Below are 21,792 nucleotides of genomic sequence, written 5' to 3' on the forward strand. Positions count from 1 at the left end.
GGAAAACTGAGTGTAAATGTATTGGCTATGGTGTGTGTATGTAAAGTTCCGACTTCAACTGCAGCCTCGTTGTTTTATTGTTGTAATTTAAAAAATGTAGTTTATTTGTTGAATTTTTTTTTTAAAAAGCTTGAACTGTAAGAGCTTGGGAGCAAGCATTTCATGTTAAGGTCTACACTTGTATTTGGCGCATGTGACCGTTTGATTTGAATCCTAGGTGAAAGCTATGATCCCGTATAGCTTTCAGGAGGAAGCCTGGTTGTTCTTCAAAAGTGCTCTCCTCACCATCTTAAATAAGCATACCCCTTTCAGAAAATGTAGAACTAAGAACAGATAGAGCCCTTGGTTCACTCCAGACTTCACTTCCCTTGACCAGCACAAAAACACCCTATGGCGTACTGCACTAGCATCGAATAGTCCCCGCAATATGCAACTTTTCAGGGAAGTCCGGAACCAATACACACAGTCAGGAAAGCAAAGGCTCGATTTTTCAAACAGAAATTTGCATCCTGCAGCACTAATTCCAAAATGTTTTGGGACACTAAAGTCCATGGAGAATAAGAGTATCTCTTCCCAGCTGCCCGCTGCACTGAGACTAGGAAACACTGTAACCACTGATAAATCCACGATAATCGTGAATATCAATAAGCATTTCTCTACAGCTGGCCATGCTTTCCACCTGGCTACCCCAGGCCCAACAGCGCTGCACCACCTGCAGCAACTGGACCCTCTCTTCCTAAAATTATCCGCAACAATTGTTGCAACCTCTATTACTAGTCTGTTAAACCTCTCTTTCGTATCGTCTGAAATTCCTAAAGATTTGAAAGCGGCCGTGGTCATCCCCCTCTTCAAAGTGGGAGACTCTAGACCCAAACTGCTACAGTCCTATATCCATCCTGCCCTGCCTTTTCTAAAGTCTTCGACAGCCAAGTGAACAAAAAGATCACCGACCATTTAGAATTCCACCGTACCTTCTCCACTATGCAATCGGGTTTCCGAGCTGGTCATGGGTGCACCACAGCCACGCTCAAGGTCCTAAACAATATCATAACCGCCATCCATTAGAGACAGTACTGTGCAGCCGTCTTCATCGACCTGGCCAAGTCTTTCGTCTCTGTCAATCACCGTATTCTTATCGGCAGACTCAACAGCCTTGGTTTCTCTAATGACTGCCTCGCCTGGTTCACCTACTACTTCTCAGACTGAGTTCAGTGTGTCAAATCGGAGGGCCTGTTGTCCGGACCTCTGGCAGTCTCTATGGGGGTGCCACAGGGTTCAAATCTCAGGCCGACTCTCTTCTCTGTATATATCAATGATGTCGCTCTTGCTGCGGGTGAGTCCTTGATCCACCTATACGCAGACGACCCCATTCTGTATACATCTGGCCCTTTGGACACTGTGCTAACAAACCTCCAAACGAGCTTCAACGCCATACAACACTCCTTCCGTGGCGTCCAACTGCTCTTAAATGCTAGTAAAAACTAAATGCATGCTCTTCAACCGACCGCTGCCCGCCTGACTCGCATCACTACTCTGGATGGTTCTGACTTAGAATATGTGGACAACTACAAATTCCTAGGTGTCTGGTTAGACTGTAAACTCTCCTTACAGACTCACATTAAGCATCTCCAATCCAAATTATAATCTAGAATCGGCTTTCTGTTTCGCAACACAGCCTCCTTCACTCATGCTGCCAACACCCTCGTAAAACTGACCATCCTACCGATCCTTGACTTCGGCGACGTAATTTACAAAATAGCCTCCAACACTCTACTCAGTAAATTGGATGCAGTCTATCACAGTGACATATTTTTTGTCACCAATACCCCATATACTACCCACCACTGCGACCTGTATGCTCTTGTTGGCTGGTCCTCTCTACATATTCATCGCCAAACCTACTGGCTCCAGGTAATTTATAACTATTTGCTAGGTAAAGCCCCGCCTTATCTCAGCTCACTGGTCACCATAGCAACACCCACCCGTAGCAGGTGCTCCAGCAGGTATATTTCACTGGTCATCCCCAAAGCCAACACCTACTTTGTAATGGTATTTACAAATAATTACTTCACCACTATTGGCCAATTTGTTGCCTTACCTCATTACTTCATTTGCGCACACTGTATACAGATTTTTCTATTGTGTTATTGACTGTACGTTTGTTTGTGTAAGGCTGTTGTTTTTGTCGCATTGCTTTGCTTTATCTTGGCCAGGTCGCAGTTGTAAATGAGAACTTGTTCTCAACTGGCCTACCTGGTTACATAAAGGTGAAATACATTTTTTTTATGTCACTTGTTAAATCTGCTTCAGTGTAGATGGAGGGGAGGAGACAGGTTAAATAATGATTTTTAATCTTTGTGACAATTGAGACTTGGATTGTGTATGTTTGCCATTCAGTGGTGAATGGGCAAGACAAAAGATTTAAGTGCCTTTGAACGGGGTATGGTAGTAGTTTCCCGTGTGTATCAAGAATGGTCCACCACCCAAAGGACATCCAGCCAACTCAACACTACTGTGGAAAGCATTGGAGTCAACATGGGCCAGCATCCCTGTGGAACGCTTTTGACACCTTTGTAGAGTCCATGCCCCGATGAATTGAGGCTGTTTTGAGGGCGAAAGGGGGTGCAACTCAATATTAGGAAGGTGTTCCTAATGTTTTGTTCTCTGTGTAGGTGATATATCATAGAAATATGGAAACACTGGACAATTATTTTAAGATGCTTTGTTGATGTTTCCTTTATTTTGTCAGTTACCTGTAGATCCATGTCCACATGATACAAATGGCTGCACTGTAGCGCTTCAATGTCTTGAAGTATCAGATTTGGTAATTTTTGTTTCTTTTCCTCTGCTTTTTCTTGGTTTGCAGGACTTTGGGAGTGACTATGAGCAGCGGCTAAATCAGAGGTAAGTGTTGTTAATACTTAGTGTTAGTGGACTTGCTTGGGTAGCCCAGAGCTGCTTCTCTTTTCCATGGTGGCGCAGGATAATGCTAGATGGAGATTAGGAGGACGTTTTTGTCATCTGTGTTTGTTGGTGTTGGGTAAGCATTCCAGATCTACTCATTCCTGGTTCCTCTCAATGCCGGTCACCACTGTAACAAATTATTAAGAAACCTTTGTCTGTCTGTCGGCAGGGATCATCAACTAGATTCAGCCGCGGGCCGATTTTTGTCTTGAGGGGATGGTTTGCGAGCTGGAACATGATTAGAAATCATCTGTAGACTGCAATTTGACCGCCAGAATCCAAATCCTATATAATATTTTTACTAAAACAAAAGAAATCTTGCTTAAATTTATGCAATCACGTGTCTCTATTATGGTTGGGAATACAAAATTAAAATCACCGATATACTGATGTGTTTACAGACTTATGTACAACAATGATATTGGGGGGCCAAATAAAACTGTAGACCATGGTTCCCCAATCTTTAACAGACAATTTTGACAAAATGTTGTCTTCCCTCTTTTGGCTCGTTGTTGTTGCGACAGGTGCTAAAACAGTGATTGTCTGTCTGTTTTGGTCACTACTAGAGGTCGACCAACTGAAAGAATAAACGTCTTGTTTTCGAGATGATAGTTTCTGGATTCGACCATATTAATGACCTAAGGCTCGTATTTATGTGTGTTATTATGTTATAATTAAGTCTATGATTTGATAGAGCAGTCAGACTGAGCGATGGTAGGCACCAGCAGGCTTTTAAGCATTCATTCAAACAGCACTTTCGTGCATTTTGCCAGCAGCTCTTCGCTGTGCTTCAAGCATTGAGCTGTTTATGACTTCAAGCCTATCAACTCCTGAGATTAGGCTGGTGTAACCGATGTGAAATGGCTAGCTAGTTAGCGGGGTGCGCGCTAATAGCGTTTCAAACGTCACTCGCTCTGAGCCTTCTAGTAGTTGTTCCCCTTGCTCTGCATGGGTAACGCTGCTTCGAGGGTGGCTGTTGTGTTCCTGGTTCGAGCCCAGGTAGGGGCGAGTCGAGGGACGGAACCTATACTGTTACACTGGCAATACTAAAGTGCCTATAAGAACATCCAGTAGTCAAAGGTATATGAAATACAAATCGTATAGAGAGAAATAGTCCTATAATTCCTATAATAACTACAACCTAAACTTCTTACCTGGGAATATTGAAGATGTTTAAAGGAACCACCAGCTTTCATATGTTCTGAGCAAGGAACTTAAACTTTAGCTTTCTTACATGGCACATATTGCACTTTTACTTTCTTCTCCAACATTTTGTTTTTGCATTTTTTAAACCAAATTGAACAGGTTTAATTATTTATTTGAGGGTAAATTGATTTTATTGATGTATTATATTAAGTTAAAATAAGTGTTCATTCAGTATTGTTGTAATTGTCGTTACTACAAATACATTTTAAAAAATCATCTGATTTAATCTGTATCGGCGTTGAAAAATCATAATCGGTCAACCACTAGTCTTATGTGCACCACTGGCCTGTATTGCTTCAATTGTCAGCTTTTATATGGATGTGTAACGTCACTCACGAACAAAGGTGTTGACATTCAGAGACACGATTGTTTTCAAGCCCATCATCCCACTTTCCTTAGTCTTTTTTTTTTTTTTCTCCATTCATGTGCGTGTGGGTCAGACATTAGATTATTTTTGTTCTCGCTGAAAACAGGATGCCTGAAAGCTGGTCATAACTTCCTGCTCTACTGTGCCCCAGGACAAAGGGGGAAGAGTGGAAGAGGTCAGCACGTCACCCTTCCTACATAGTGAGGGATGTGGTTCTCTGGCTCCATGGGGTCAATAATCTTGGTAATTAATCACAGGGAGATTTACTGTTCTGCCCCCATGCCCTCATGCAGTGAAATCTGATACTGCTGTGAATGTTTTGGGCATTTCCACGGTAACAGCTTATGATTCTAGTTTTTTCACTTTAAAATGTATGCCAAACAAAAATCATTGTATTGAAACTTTAACAAACAATACAACTCTATGCACAAGGACTACCTTTAACAATTTCACTGAAAAATGTACAAAAACTAATTTAGTGGAACTGTGCAGATGCCAACTTTGGTAATGGAATTACGGACTTGTTTTTCATACATTTAAAAAAAACTTGCAAATCAGTTAAGAACAAATTCTTATTTACAATGACAGAATTTTCCCTTGTCAGCTAGGGATTTGATCTAGCAACCTTGCGGTTACTGGCCCAACGCTCTAACCACTAGGCTACCTGCCTCCCCATGTAATGTAATTCTCATGTTTTACAAGTTTGGACAGTAGAGTTCAGTACAGTACAATGTACTATACTCTACTTGTCTTTACTGTATTGTACTTACTGTGCGGTACTGTATTGTGCTCTACTTACTGTACTATCCAAACTTGGGAAACATACGTACGTCCATGATTGGACCAAATCTGAACCTGTCCGATCCGTCTGTGGACGTTAACATCAAGGCCAGGAGGGACTGACCAAGTTTCAACTACTTATCAACATCCGGTGTCAGTCGGTACTCATTGGGTGAGTATGTTGGTATCAGTAAATGGAAAGAGGGGGCTCATGGGTAGGTGTCTAAGAGCTGGGAGAGGTGAGAGTGAAAGGCATAGAGGGAGGGGTGGTCCAAACTGTTGTAACACTCTTGGTTTGACCACCGGACAACAAAGACAAAGAAAACAGTTGAATCTAACCGTATGCCAGTGGAACGGAGGACAGTAGCAGGTGACCCGGCTGTGGTTTGTGACGATTATGATTTCCTGTTGTAGCCAATTCAGTTGCAGTAATTCTGTTTTAAATTTTTATTTTTTGTAGTAATCATTAAATTCCGAGTTATCACATTCATAAACAAATGTGAAATCAGTAAAATCACTAGTTGGTGAACTTATATTATTCTCCCTCATGATGGAGAGAAATGTGAAAATACCTTAGTTATGTGGGTGTTTGGTAATGGACTTAAAAGGCACAAGGCAATATTTCTTAAACTTACAGAAGGTAAACAATATCTCAAACTAAATATGTGTTGATATTATATTGAACAATACTATAAACTCAACATGCAACAATTTCAAAGATTTGACTGAGTTACAGTTCATAGAAGGAAGCCAGGTCCACCCACTGGGGAGGCAGTCCCAGCCAATCAGAATTAGTTTTTCCCCACAAAAGGGCTTTATTAAAACTTCTTAGGGATGGTTGACCTAACGTAGGCTAATGCGATTAGCATGATGTTGTAAGTAACAACATTTCCCAGGACATGGACATTAGAGGTCGACCGATTTAATCGGAATGGCCAATTAATTAGGGCCGATTTCAAGTTTTCATAACAATCGGAAATCTGTATTTTTGGTGCCGATTTCCGATTTAAAAAAAAATATATATAAAAAAAAAAAAACGTTTTTAAATAAACCTTTTATTCAACTAGGCAAGTCAGTTAAGAACACATTCTTATTTTCAATGACTGCCTAGGAACTGTGGGTTAACTGCCTTATTCAGGGAAAGAACAACAGATTTTCATGTTGTCAGCTCAGGGGTTTCAATCTTGCAACCGCACAGTTAACTAGTCCAACGCTCTAACCATTGCACTCCACGAGTAGCCTGCCTGTTACACAAATGCAGTAGAAGCCAAGGTAAATAGCTAGCTAGCATTAAACTTATCTTATAAAAAACAATCAATCATAATCACTAGTTCTAACTACTAATCCAGTTTAGTAGGCAATATTAACCAGGTGAAATTGTGTCATTTCTCTTGCGTTCATTGCATGCAGAGTCAGGGTATATGCAACAGTTTGGGCAGCCTGGCTAATTGCAAACTAATTTGCCAGAATTTTATATAATTATGATATACATTGAAGGTTGTGCAATGTAACAAGAATATTTAGACTTAGGGATGCCACCCGTTAGATAAAATACCGAACGGTTCCGTATTTCACTGAAATAATAAACGTTTTGTTTTCGAAATGATAGTTTCCGGATTCGATCATATTAATGACCAAAGGCTCGTATTTCTGTGTGTTATTATGTTATAATTAAGTCTGATTTGATAGAGCAGTCTGACTGAGCAGCAGCAGGCCCGTATTCATTCATTCAAACAGCACTTTCGTGCGTTTTGTCAGCAGTCATTCGCTTTTAGATTTGGAGTAGTTATTCCCCGCGGCTTTTGTGGAGCGATAGGTAACGATGCTTCTGAGTGTGGCTGTTGTCGATGTGTTCCTGGTTCGAGCCCAGGTAGGGGCGAGGAGGGGGATGGAAGCTATACTGTTACACTGGCAATTCTATAGTGCCTATAAGAACATCCAATAGTCCAAGGTATATGAAATACAAATGGTATAGAGAGAAATAGTCCTATAAATACTATATTAACTACAACCTAAAACCTCTTACCTTGGAATATTGAAGTCTCATGTTAAAAGGAACCACCAACTTTCATATGTTCTGAGCAGGGAACCTAAACGTTAGCTTTTTTACATGGCACATATATTACATGGCACATATTTTACATGGCACACATTTTTACATGGCACACATTTTTACAAGCACGTATTACTTTCTTCTCCAACACTTTGTTTTTGCATTATTTCAACCGAATTGAACATGTTTAATTATTTATTTGAGGCTAAATTGATTTTATTGATGTTTTATATTAAGTTAAGTGTTACTTCATTACAGGGGGAAAAAAAAGTCAGATTAATCGGTATCGGCTTTTTTGGCCCCCCAATAATCGGTACCGGTATCGGCGTTGAAAAATCATAATCGGTCGACCTCCAATGGACATATCTGATATTGGCAGAAAGCTTAAATTCTTGTTAATCTAACTGCACTGTCCAATTTACAGTAGCTATTACAGTGAAAGAATACCATGCTATTGTTTGAGGAGAGTGCAAAATTTTGAACATAAAGTTATTCATAAACCAATTAGGCACATTTGGGCAGACTTGATACAACATTTTGAACAGAAATGCAATGGTTCATTGGATCAGTGTGCAACTTAACACATACACTGCTGCCATATTGTGGCCAAAATCTAAATTGCGCCTGGGCTGTAATTAATACATTATGGCCTTTCTCTTCCATTTAAAATATAATGGTACAAAAAAATACAAAATAAGGTTTGTTTTTTCTTTGAATTATCTTTTACCAGATCTACTGTGTTCTCCTACAGTCTTAATATTTCCACAAACTTCAAAGTGTTTCCTTTCAAATCTTACCAAGAATATGCATATCCTTGCTTCAGGGCCTGAGCTACAGGCAGTTAGATTTGGGTATGACATTTCAGATGAAAATTGGGGGGAAAAAAGGGGTGGATCCTGAAGGGGTTTTAAAGATACTGCTCATTAACAGTGATTTAAACAAATTTGTGCACAACATTTTTGAGTTAATCGTTTCTGGGACCTGGAATTTCAGACCTGGAAACATGAATAGGCGGCACACTGCATGAGAGATGGAACAATGTTGTGACCAGGGGTTGGAACCTAAATTATTTTCCAATTGTTTCATTCTGTTCTGTTCTAACCTGAAAAACAAAGTTCTGATCTGGTTCGAACCCCAAAAAATTAGTTATTTATATTGTTCCTTTTTATTAACCTAATTTTTTTATATTTAGCTTGACATTAAACTACTTCACCAATCAGTGCGGATAGAGCAGCTTGCTATGGAGCGGGCAACATATAGTTACCCAGTGGTGGAAAAAAGTACTCAATTGTCATGCATGACTAAATGTAAAGATCCCTTTTAATAGAAAATGACTCAAGTCCAGTAAAATACTACTTGATAAAAGTGGTTTTAAATATACTAAAGTATCAAAGTAAATGGAATTGCTCAATTGTACTTACGTATCAAAAGTAAAAGTATAAACTATTTCAAATTCCTTATTAAGCAAACCAAACGGCACATTTTTGTTTGTTTTCGTGACAGATCGCCAGGTCTTTGCGACAGATCTTTACCTATCATATCAATAAACAGTGAACTTATTAATAGCTTTGTATCATCATTCTGAACAGTCGTAACATCCTTGCTTCTGCAAAAACCCGAGCCTTATGATCCAGTACTACACAAATTTGTTTAATTTATTTACTAGCTAACTAAATGGTAACACAGGATAAACATACACACTTAATACATTAGAAACAGGTCCCTAGCGGACTGACAACAATATGGCTGTTCGTTACAAAAGCCATGGAGAGGGCGAGGAAAGAGAGAGCGGGACAGAGACACTAAACGTTGGTACATTCAGAAACTACTCTCACTTATCCTTTCACACGAACCGCCGCCCGCTTGGAGTAATAAATCATGAATGTAGTTACTTGAAAATGCCTTGGTTTGCCGTCTTTCTCTAATAAACTGGGTCGCCTTGGAAAGGGGGTTGGGCCTTTTCGCGGCACGCTTGTAAAGCTCTGATTGTCCAAAAGGGGTTCCCACCCGTCTTTTACTGTTCTCCTCTGCCGTTGTCCGGTATCCGGTGACTTGTCATGTAGTCCTGAACATAACTAAGAGTTTATTCTCCTTCCATTTGCTCTGGAAGATGCTTCTTTGAAAATAAGCCAGCAAGCTGTGTCGATGGTTCCCAGCGGGGTGATGAAAGTAGCGTACTACGGTGGTTTGAGCAGAGTAGTAGAATGGTCCCACTTTACTAAGGACAGATAATCAGCTGTACCAGTGATTGTCTGGGAGGTGACTATTGTCTCTACCTCATGTTGAGATTGAGTTCATACCACTTTTTTTTCTCTCTGGTCTAATATTTTAATTCTTAATCCATAATTTTATACAGTTTGTTTTAAAATGGGCGGTTCTGTCAGGCTGACACACTCTTTGACCTCACTCAAGGGGGCGGTGACTACTTACTGTGCACAGTTATAGAAACAATTTCCTCTTATAGTTTCTTAAGTTACATCCTTCTCTTAATAACTTCTTACGGCTGAAATCCCGCTAACGGGATCGATATGACAACAGCCAGTGAAAGTGCAGGGCGCCAAATTCAAACAACAGAAATCTCATAATTAAAATTCCTCAAACATACAAGTATTTTAAAGTTAAACTTGTTGTTAATCCCACCACAGTGTCCCAAAAAGGCTTTACGACGAAAGTACACCGTCTGATTATGTTAGATCGGTACCTAGTCACAGAAAAACACAGCCATTTTTCCAGCCAAAGAGAGGAGTCACAAAAAGCAGAAATAGATTAAATTAATCACTAACCTTTTGATGACCTTCATCAGATGACACTCATAGGACTTCATGTTACACAATACATGTATGTTTTGTTCGATAAGTTCATATTAATATCCACAAATCTCAGTATACATTGGCGTGTTATGTTCAGTAATGTTTTGCTTCTAAAACATCCGGTGATTTTGCAGAGAGCCATGTCAATTTACAGAAATACTCATCATAAACATTGATAAAATATACAAGTGTTATGCATGGAATTATAGATCCTAAATGCAGCCGCTGTCAGATTTAAATAAAACTTTATGGAGAAAGCACACCATGCAATAATCTGAGTACAGCGCTCAGAGACCAAAACAAGTCATACAGATACCTGCCATGTTGTGGAGTCAACAGAAGTCAGAAATAGCATTATAAATATTAACTTTGATGATCTTCATCAGAATGCACTTACAGGAATCCCAGTTACACAATAAATGTTTGTTTTGTTCGATAAAGTCCATTAATGTCCAAATATCTCCTTTTTGTTCGCGCGTTTAGTTCACAAATCCAAATTCATGAGGCGCGAGCACTAGGTCCAAACGAAAAGTCAAAGTTCCGTTACAGTTCGAGGAAACATGTCAAACGATGTATAGAATCAATCTTTAGGATGTTCCCATAAATCTTCAATCATGTTTCAACTGGAGAATTCCTTTGTCTTTAGAAATGCAATGGAACGCAGCTACCTCTCACTGGCACGCGTGAGAATGAGCTCATTAACACTTTAATTATTTTTCATATAGCATGCACAACACAGAGGATGGAAATTTCGTACATGTAGTATGTATTCTTTGCAAGTTGCAGTACTTCCTTTTCTAACATTTTTAATGACATCACAAAATAACAACCAAACCGACATTAGTGTTCTTTTAGGTCGCCTCTGACTATTCCCCACGTTCTATGTTAATATTGTTCCAGTATTCGCATTAGACCGTGTTTGAGTTTCGGAGGGAAAAGTATTTTTAAAACAAAGGCACATTCCTGTGGTGAACATTGGAGAGGCAGATGCTGAATGTTCTCTCCTTGATTTACAACAGGGTTTACCCCCACCAGTTCCCTCCTTGCCTCTGCGAGTGAGAGGGGCTCTGGTTGATGTTATTTATTTCAAAGTTGATCTGACCTATTTGGATCCTCACAAGGCAGTCATGACACCTGTCAATATGTAACAAATACTTTTGGGTGTCTGGGAAAATGTATGGAGTAAAAAGTACATTATTTTTTTAAGGAATGTAGTGAAGTAAAAGTTGTCAAATATAAATAGTAAAGTACAGACCCCAAAAAACAACTTAAGTAGCAGAGGTGGGAAAAGTACTCAATTGTCGTGAAGTCACCCAATAAAATACTACTTGAGTAAAAGTCAAAAGTATTTGGTTTTAAATATACTTAAGTGTTAAAAGTAAATGGAATTGCTAAAATGTACTTAATTATCAAGAGTATAAAAAGTATAAATCATTTGAAATGCCTTATTTTAAGCAAACCAGATGGCACAATTTTATTTTATTTTATTTACGACTAGCCAAGGTCACACTCCAAAACATAATTTACAAACAAATAATTTGTGTTTAGTGTGTCCGACCGATCAGAGGCAGTAGGGATGAGCAGGGATGTGCTCTTGATAAGTGTGTGAATTGGACCATTTTCCTGTCAATGTAACGAGTACTTTTGGGTGTGAGGGAAAATGTATGGAGTAAAAAGTACATTATTTTCTACAGGAATGTACTGACGTAAAAGTTGGAAAAAATATAAAGTCCAGATACCCTCAAAAAATGACTTAAGTAAAAATTCTTTAAAGTACTACTTAAGTACTTTACACCACTTGTTTTAGCCTAGGCAGCCGATTTGCGCATTGGTGTTATTGGCTACCTAGGTTATAGTTACTTGCATGCGTGATGGACAGACAAGTGTAGGGCGTGAAATGTGACTGAATTTGCGGATGGGGAGACCGCTAGTGGAGGCTTGGTTTTGTTGCGCTGGGCATTGTTACGACATGCATTATCAGAGTAAAGCCCACAGAATTTTAGCTACAGAGGAGCGGCTTCTATGGAGGAACTTTGAATGTGTTTGAACTTCCGAGAGTTGGCTTAACTTCCACCAGAGCTACTGTAGCTAGCAAGCTTGTGTGTGCAGAGCGGCCCCAGAATTAACATGTCTTAGCTTTTTCATTGATAAATCAATGTGAAGCAGAAACTGTAGTGTCAAATCAAATCAGCTGATATCTCAAAGTGCTGTCCAGAAACCCAGCCTAAAACCCCAAACAGCAAGCAATGCAGGTGTTGAAGCACATTGGCTAGGAAAAACTCCCTAGAAAGGCCAAAACCTAGGAAGAAACCTAGAGAGGAACCAGGCTATGAGGGGTGGCCAGTCCACTTCTGGCTGTGCCGGGTGGAGATTATAACAGAACGTAGCCAATAATTGACCAGCATGGTCAAATAATAGGTCTGGGACAAGTAGCACATCCGGTGAACAGGTCAGGATTCCATTGCCGCAGGCAGAACAGTTGAAACTGGAGCAGCAGCACTGCCAGGTGGACTGGGGACAGCAAGGAGTCATCATGCCAGGTAGTCCTGAGGCATGGTCCTACGGCTCAGGTCCTCCAAGAGAGAGAAAGAAAGAGAGAATTAGAGAGAGCATACTTAAATTCACACAGGACACCGGATAAGACAGGAGAAGTACTCCAGATATAACAAACTGAACCTAGCCCCCCGACACAAACTACTGCAGCATAAATACTGGAGGCTGAGACAGGAGGGGTCAGGGGACACGGTGGCCCCATCCGATGATACCCCCGGACAGGGCCAAACAGGAAGGATATAACCCCACCCACTTTTCCAAAGCACAGCCCCCACACCACTAGAGGGATATCTTCAACCACCAACTTACCATCCTGAGACAAGGCCGAGTATAGCCCACAAAGATCTCCGCCACAGCACAACCAAGGGGGGGCGCCAACCCAGACAGGAAGATCACATCATGTGACTCAACCCACTCAAGTGACGCACCCCTCCTAGGGACGACATGAAAGAGCACCAGTAAGCCAGTGACTCAGCCCCTGTCCATACCGAGCATTGATATAGATAATACATTTTTCTCTAATTACAAATCTCTCCCTAATTCCTAAATCACACTTTTAACATCAGTAGGATACAGTAGCCTAAGCTTCAGAGGGGGAGGTTGCCTACATACACGCACACACACTGGCAATGATTTCCAGCTGGCAGGCAGACACTGGAATATGTTCCTGAGTTAGAGTGAGGGTTTTTTGTGGGACTGAAAAAAAATGGCCAGAACGTCAATGTTATTAACTAGTTCCCATGTTTTTAAAATAACAGTACTGTTCCGAAACAACAGTATATCACTTTCGTTCCTGTTCCTGAAAATGTTTTATTTTTCAGTTCTGTTACCTGAACCGTTTGCAACCACTGGTTGTGAGCTTAACTAGATTTTCTACAGTGTATAAACTACTCAAGGATTTTCTTCTGAGAACGTACTTTCTTCTGGTAATGCAATTTTGGATTTTAGCACTCGGTGATGCACGTCTTCAGGAATGATATCCATGAGATACTATTTAAGGCCTGTCTTGCTTCCAGGTCTCAGCGGTTCAGTATGGGACATTCTACACTACAACATTCTGCAATTTAACTGCCAGATTACATATTCTCTTTAAGGTTCATTCTACCACTTGACTCATGAAAACATTGTACACTGAACAAAAATATAAACACAACATGTAAAGTGTTGGTTTCATGAGCAGAAATAAAAGATCCCAGAAATGTTGCATATGCACAAAATGCTAATTTCTCTCCAATTATGTGCACAAATTTGTTTACATCCCTGTAAGTGAGCATTTCTCCTTTGCCAATATAATCCATTTACCTGACAGGTGTGGCATATCAAGAAGCTGATTAGACAGCATGATCATTACACAAGTGCATTTTAGACGCCGATACCGATTATTGGAGGACCAAAAAAGCCGATACCAATTAATCGGCCGATTTGTATTTATTTATTTGTAATGATGACAATTACAACAATACTGAATGAACACTTATTTTATTAACTTAATATAATACAGCAATAAAATCAATTTAGCCTCAAGTAAATAATGAAACATGTTCAATTTGGTTTAAATAATGCAAAAACAAAGTGTTGGAGAAGAAAGTAAAAGTGCAATATGTGCTATGTAAGAAAGCTAACGTTTCAGTTCCTTGCTCAGAACATGAGAACATATGAAAGCTGGTGGTTCCTTTCAACATGAGTCTTCAATATTCCCAGGTAAATTTTAGGTTGTAGTTATTATAGGAATTATAGGACTATTTCCCTCTATACCATTTGTATTTCATTAACCTTTGACTATTGGATGTTCTTATAGGCACTTTAGTATTGCCAGTGTAACAGTATAGCTTCCGTCCCTCTCCTCGCTCCTCCCTGGGCTCGAACCAGGAACACAACGACAACAGCCACCCTCAAAGCAGTGTTACCCATGCAGAGCAAGGGGAACAACTAGAAGTCTCAGAGCGAGTGACGTTTGAAATGCTATTAGCGCGCGCTAACTAGCTAGACATTTCAATTTGGTTACACCAGCCTCATCTCGGGAGTTGATAGGCTTAACTTCTTGACGCAACCCATCCCGTTAGCGGGATAATTTTCATCAACAACCACTGAATTGCAGAGCGCCACATTTAAAAAAAAAATATTTAAAAAAATATTTATATTCATGAAATCACAAGTGCAATATAGCAAAACACATCTTAGCTTTTTGTTAATCCACCTGTAGTGTCAGATTTCGAAAATATGCTTTACAGCGAAAGCAATCCAAGCGTTTGTGTTTATCGATCACTAGACAAAACATTATGAACACCTAACATCAAAGTTGCTTGATCACGAAAATCAGAAAAGCAATCAAATTAATCGCTTGATGATCTTCTGATGTTTTCACTCACGAGACTCCCAGTTACACAATAAATGTTCCTTTTTTTCCATAAAGATTGTTTTTATATCCAAAATACCTCTGTTTGTTTGGCGCATTATGTTCAGAAATCCACAGGCTTGAGCGTTCACGACAACGCAGACGAAAATTCCAAATAGTATCCGTAATGTCCACAGAAACATGTCAAACGTTTTTTATAATCCTCAGGTTGCTTTTAAAATATATAATCGATAATATATCAACCGGCACTGTCTCTTTTTCAGTAGGAGAGGGAGAGACAATGGCTGCCCCACTCTGTTGCGCAAGCAAAACTCATGCGAACACCCAGCTATCCACTACGCGATATCTTTCTCGCTCATTTTTGAAAATAAAAGCCTGAAACTATGTCTAAAGACTGTTGACACCTCGAGGAAGCGATAGGAAAAGGAATCTGGTTGATATCCCTTTAAATGGAGCGAAGGCAGGCTATGGAACATGGAGCTTTCAAAATAGAGGCCACTTCCTGGTTTGATTTTCCTCAGGTTTTCGCCTGCAATATCAGTTCTGTTATACTCACAGACAATATTTTGACAGTTTTGGAAATTGTAGAGTGTTTTCTATCCTAAGCTGTCAATTATATGCATATTCTAGCATATGGGCCTGAGAAATAGGCCGTTTACTTTGGGAACTTTATTTTTCCAAACATAAAAATAGTGCCCCCTAGCTGAAAGAAGTTAATTAGTGATTATGATTGATTGTTTTTTACAAGTTTAATGCTAGCTAGCAACTTACCTTGGCTTACTGCATTCGCATAACAGGCAGTCTCCTTGTGGAGTGCAACGAGAGAGAGGCAGGTCGTTATTGCGTTGGACTACCTAACTGTATGGTTGCAAGATTGGGTCCCCCGAGCTGACAAGGTGAAAATCTGTCTTTCTGCCCCTGAAGGAGGCAGTTAACCCACCGTTCCTAGGCCGTCATTGAAAATAAGAATGTGTTCTTAACCTCTAGTGACACCCCATCCCGTGAACGGGACCGTTGTCATCATCTGACACAAATTAGCATAACGCAACGGACATAAATATTCCTAGAAAATATTCCTATTCATGAAAATCACAAACAAAATATATTGAGACACAGCTTAGCCTTTTGTTAATCACCCTGTCATCTCAGATTTTCAAAATATGCTTTACAGCCAAAGCTAGACAAGCATTTGTGTAAGTTAATCATAGCCTACCATAGCATTTTGTCCAGCTAGCAGCAGGTAACTTGGTCACGGAAATCAGAAAAGCAATCAAATTAAATCGTTTACCTTTGATGAGCTTTGGATGTTTTCACTCACGAGACTCCCAGTTAGATAGCAAATGTTCCTTTTTTCCAAAAGGATTATTTTTGTAAGCGAAATAGCTCCGTTTGTTCTTCACAATTGGCTGAGAAATCGACTGGAAATTGCGGTCACTACAACGGCGAAAAATATTCCAAATTAGCTCCATAATATCGACAAACATGGCAAATGTTGTTTATAATCCATCCTCAAGGTGTTTTTCAAATATCTATTTGATAAAAATCAACCGGGACTGGTGGCTTCTTAGTAGGAGAGAGAGAAACAATGGCCTCATTTGTCCTTTACGCACAAAACACTATGAGAGACTTCAGCTGACCACTGATGCAATGTTCAGGCTCATTTTTCAAAATAAAAGCCTGAAACTATGTATTGTGACACTAGACACACTAGGGAAGCCATAGAAAAAGTTATCTGGTTGATAGCCCATTCACTGCTCAATAGGGACGCATTGGAACGTAGCGCTTTCAAAACATGAGGCACTTCCGGATTGGATTTTTCTCAGGCTTTCGCCTGCAACATCCGTTCTGTTGTACTCACAGACAATATTTTTACAGTTTTGGAAACTTTAGAGTGTTTTCTATCCTAAGCTGTCAATTATATGCATATTCTAGCATCTTGTCCTGACAAAATATCCTGTTTACTACGGGAATGTTATTTTTCCAAAAATGAAAATATTGCCCCCTAGTCACAAAAGGTTAACTGACTTGCCTAGTTAAATCAAATAAAAATAGGCAAATCGGCACCCAAAAATACAGATTTCCGATTGTTATGAAAACTTGATATTGGCCCTAATTAATTGGTCGACCTCTAGTGCATTTTGTGCTGGGGACAGTAGAAGGCCACTCTAAAATCTGCAGGTTTGTCACACAACAATGCCACAGGTGTCTATAGTTTTGAAGCAGCATGTAATTGGCATTGCTGACTGCAAGAATGTCCACCAGAGCTGTTGCCATAGAATTACATTTTCATCTCTTTACCATAAGCTGCCTTCGACATCATTTTAGAGGATTTGGTAGTATGTCCAACCGGCCTAACAACCGCAGACCATGTGTATGGTGTCGTGTGGGCGAGCGGTTTACTGATGTCCAAGTTGTGAACAGAGTGCCCCTTGGTGGCGGTGAGATTATGGGCAGACATAAGCTACGGACAACGAACACGATTGCGTTTATCAATGCACAGAGATACCGTGTAAACAAAATCCTGAGGCCCATTGTGTTGTTTCATCACCCGCCATCACCTCATGTTTCAGCATTATGTTACACGGCCCCATGTCGCAACGATCTGTACACAATTCCTGGAAACTGAAAATGGCCCAGTTCTTCCATGGCCTGCATACTCACCAGACGTCACCCATTGAGCATGTTTGTGATGCTCTGGTTCGACAGCGTGTTCCAGTTCCTGCTAATATCCTGCAACTTCGCACAGCCATTGAAGAGGAGTGGGACAACATTCCACAGGCCACAATCAACAGCCTGATCTGTTGCAAAGGAGATGTGTTTCGCTGCATGAGGCAAATGGTGGTCACACCAGATGGACACATTTTCTGATCTACGCCACTATCTTTTTTAAAGTTATCTGTGCCTAACGGATGCATAACTGTATTCCCAGTCATGTGAAATCCATAGATCCCACCCTAATACATTAACTGTAACTCAGTAAAATCTTTGGAATTGTTGCATGTCGCATTTTATATTTCTTTCAGTATATATAAAATATATTGTCCTCTGTTCCTAGCATCTACTGTGTGTCTGTAGCATCCTAAAAGGGAAACAGAAAATTGAAATGTCCATGTTGGGCAGTGTTTACCAAAAAGTGGGTTAGGGCCATTCCCTTTTGGGTGGGGATTAGAAACTGGGTTGATTTTGTCTATTTGATGGGACACAATTTTGTTAAGGTTTAGGTGGGTCAGAAAAGTGTAGAATAGCAGGAAATTAGCTCAGCGATTCTTGAAAATCCTTGTCCGAGCTAAATATTTACGTCTAGGGAAATTTTATAAGGGAAAATATTAGTTTTGGGTGTTTTCTAAATCCTTTCCATATTCATTTCCATGTTGGCTCTATGCCTGGAAATGCCCTTGTCCAGAGCAAAGGATCCCAATTTCAAACTCTCCAATAAAGTGTTTTAAAATAAAAACTGGCAGTAATGAATATTAACTGGAAAATGATCTTATATAGTTTCTTGCAATAGCCCTCTGTGACGTCAAATAAGTTTTCTCTCAAAACTGTGTTTCCTAAAAGATGTGTCTGGAGATTTGGTACATTTGTCTAAAATCCTAAATTTAATCAGGAATGAGCCAGCAGTGTTGAAGACATGAGAGGTCCTCAGAATATCTGCATTACATGTAGTGCAACAAGACCACTCATGGTCAGTAAAGTTTTATACTTTTGATAGATTTAACAAACAATACTGGAATCAACATGGTGACAAACATAAATTGTCAACTCCACCTGCTGATGGATTAAGACTGAATATGAGTTTTGTTTCAAATATGTTACATTTTAATTTGGTTTTAGTCATAAAGCAACTGAGGAAAAACAAAATTGCTACTGTGTATTCCACATGAAAGAATAATTCAATTTGTCAACTCCTTTAAAACATATGATTTTTCAATATGATTTTTGTGTAACGTCAACTCTATCAGAGTGCTGAAAGATGTGATTGTCTAGAAAAACATGCCAAAAGGCTAACTAAATTAACCCTGGAGCATTTAATAGTGCTATAAAACAAAACAACATTTTGGAGTTTGTATATATTTGAATAATCTGTTAGAAATAAACAGTCAAGGCCTTAAACTTGTTAGGGAGGATGTCCCTGTGGCGGGATCAAATCAGCGGATATTTTAGAGCGCCACCGAAAGTTTTCGATAAAACTCAAACTTTCATTAAAACACACATACAAGGTACTGAATTAAAGCTACACTCGTTGTGAATCTAGCCACCAAGTCAGATTTGTAAAATGCTTTTCGGCGAAAGCATGAGAAGCTATTATCTGATAGCATACACCCCCAGAATACCAGACCGTCAACAAAACAACAGATTTTGCGGTAGCCGGCGCTACCCAAAACGCAGAAATAAAATATAAAACATTCATTACCTTTGACGAGCTTCTTTCTTGGCACTCCTATATGTCACATAAACATCACAATTGGGTCTTTTTCCCGATTAAATCCGTCATTGTATACCCAAAATGTGATTTGCTGAAGACCGGTCTGATCCAGAAAAATGCCCCTTTACAAGACGCAACGTCACTTTTTAAAATTACAAAAGTTGCCAATATACTTTTACAAATCACTTCAAATTACTTTTCTAAACCAACTTTAGGTATTAATAAACGTTAATAATCTATTAAATTGATCACTGGGCGATCTGTATTCGATAGCAGCAAGTCTTGAAATCATCGTCCATGTTTTCACATTCAAAACATCCTGTGGTGAGCCCAAAGAAAGGAAATGCGTCACGTTACCAAACCAAGGATAAAGCCGCCCCTAAATGACAGCATTGGCGACATCGTGTGGAAGCTGTAGGCGTTTACAGGGGATTGCCATGTATTTTCTTCAGCCTTAGACAATACATTGACTGGCGGATGGATATTATTTTTGTGTTTTTGGTGACCAGTTTTTCGAAGGATTTTGACTCCTAAACACGTTCTGTTATAGCCACAGACACAATTTAACCAGTTTTAGAGACTTCAGAGTGTTTTCTATACACACACACTTATCATATGCATATACTATATTCCTGGCATGAGTAGCAGGACGCTGAAATGTTGCGCGATTTTTAACAAAAAGCTGCGAAAATTCGCAGCCTCCTTAAGAGGTTTTAACACTAGAACTGCCATAGGCCAACGGCCATTGACGTTTGATTTCGTAAATTTAAGAAAATCAGCCCCTGAAAAAAGCTATGTCCTGACTTTTCCTAAATGTTTGTATTTTACACAGCTCATTTGTCTGAATTTTGAAATTACAAACAGAAAAGCATTGAGCCTTTTCACCAGTCTTTTTTCACACCTATTCCCAACTTAATCCCTCAAGACAATATGCTGTTGGACATTGGTACGCAGCCAGGTGCTTATGAGTCTTTCTCTCCTTACTAAATGAATGACAAATAGATGCATGGGCAATAATTGTGCACCGTACTTCACAATTGAATTTAACTTAGGCCTAACTGAATGATAATGAGGGTACGATGTTGATTTTATTTAGAAAGACAATAGTGTAATGATGAGTTTGTTATGCCTATTTATCAGCAGTAATATAATTTGACCACACACGTGTGGGTTGGTGCCATTCTCTTTTACGTTTTACGTCTTCCCACAGAGATGCTGAAATGACCCTCAGACACTGCCAGCACACTGAATGAATGACAAATGGATGGAATGAGCGACAATTGTGCAAGTTACTATAAAATCAAACTTAAATTAGGCCTAACTGAGTGATGAGTGGAGAGTTTTGATTTTATGCTGAACAAAAATATAAACGCAACATGTAAATATTTAAAATATTTTAATGAGTCTATGGATTTCACTTTTTTTTAACCTTTATTTAACTAGGCAAGTCAGTTAAGAACAAATTCTTATTTTCAATGACGGCCTAGGAACAGTGGGTTAACTGCCTGTTCAGGGGCAGAACAACAGATTTGTCGAATGGGCAGGGGTGCCGCCATGGGTGGGCCTTGGAGGGCACAGGCTAAGAGCTGGGGAGCCGGAGCCAGGCCCGGACACTGGGGAGCCAGGCCCGGACACTGGGGAGCCAGGCCCAGCCAATCAGAATTAGTTTCTCCCCACAAAAGGGCTTTATTGAAGACTGAAATACAACTCCGTTTTATGACGGAGGCGGGTTATGGTAGAGAAATTAACAATAAATTCTCTGGCAACAGCTCTGGTGGACATTCCTGCAGACAGCATGCTAATTGCACTCTCCCTCGACTTGAGACGTTTGTGGCATTGTGTTGTGTGACAAAACTGCACATTTTAGTGCCATTTTATTGTCCCTAATGATCATGCTGTTTAATCTGCTTCTTGATATGCCACACCTCTTGGGTGGATGGATTATCTTGGCAAAGGAAAAATGCTCACTAACAGGGATAAACAAATTTGTGCATAAAATTTGAGAAATAAGCTTTTGTTCTGCGTATGGAAAATGTTTTGGCTCTTTTATTTCAGCTCATGAAACATGGGACCAAGACATTAAATGTTGCGTTTTATATTTTTGTTCAGTATAATTTAGAACCAAAGTGTAATGATGAGTTTGTTATGCATATTTATCAGCTTTGGCGTTTTAATAATTTGACCGTATGACTTGCAGGTTGATACCATTCTCTTTTACATTTTACTTTGTTAAAATAAGCTTTTACAGGACTGTTTTATTTACTGTAACTCTTTTAC

General features: G+C 39.6%; 1 protein-coding gene across 2 annotated transcripts in view; it reads left to right on the forward strand.

Annotated features, from left to right (window-relative positions):
- ssh1a (slingshot protein phosphatase 1a) overlaps window positions 1–21,792 on the forward strand; it is a 68,264-nt gene that overhangs the window by 6,732 nt on the left and 39,740 nt on the right. For both annotated transcript variants that reach the window (XM_024438620.2, XM_024438621.2), the window contains exon 2: window positions 2,867–2,904. In XM_024438620.2, the coding sequence (XP_024294388.1) occupies window positions 2,867–2,904 (38 nt within the window). The remainder of the gene's footprint in view (window positions 1–2,866; window positions 2,905–21,792) is intronic.

This window comes from Oncorhynchus tshawytscha, linkage group LG12 (genome assembly GCF_018296145.1).
Source record: "Oncorhynchus tshawytscha isolate Ot180627B linkage group LG12, Otsh_v2.0, whole genome shotgun sequence".
Taxonomy (NCBI): domain Eukaryota; kingdom Metazoa; phylum Chordata; class Actinopteri; order Salmoniformes; family Salmonidae; genus Oncorhynchus; species Oncorhynchus tshawytscha.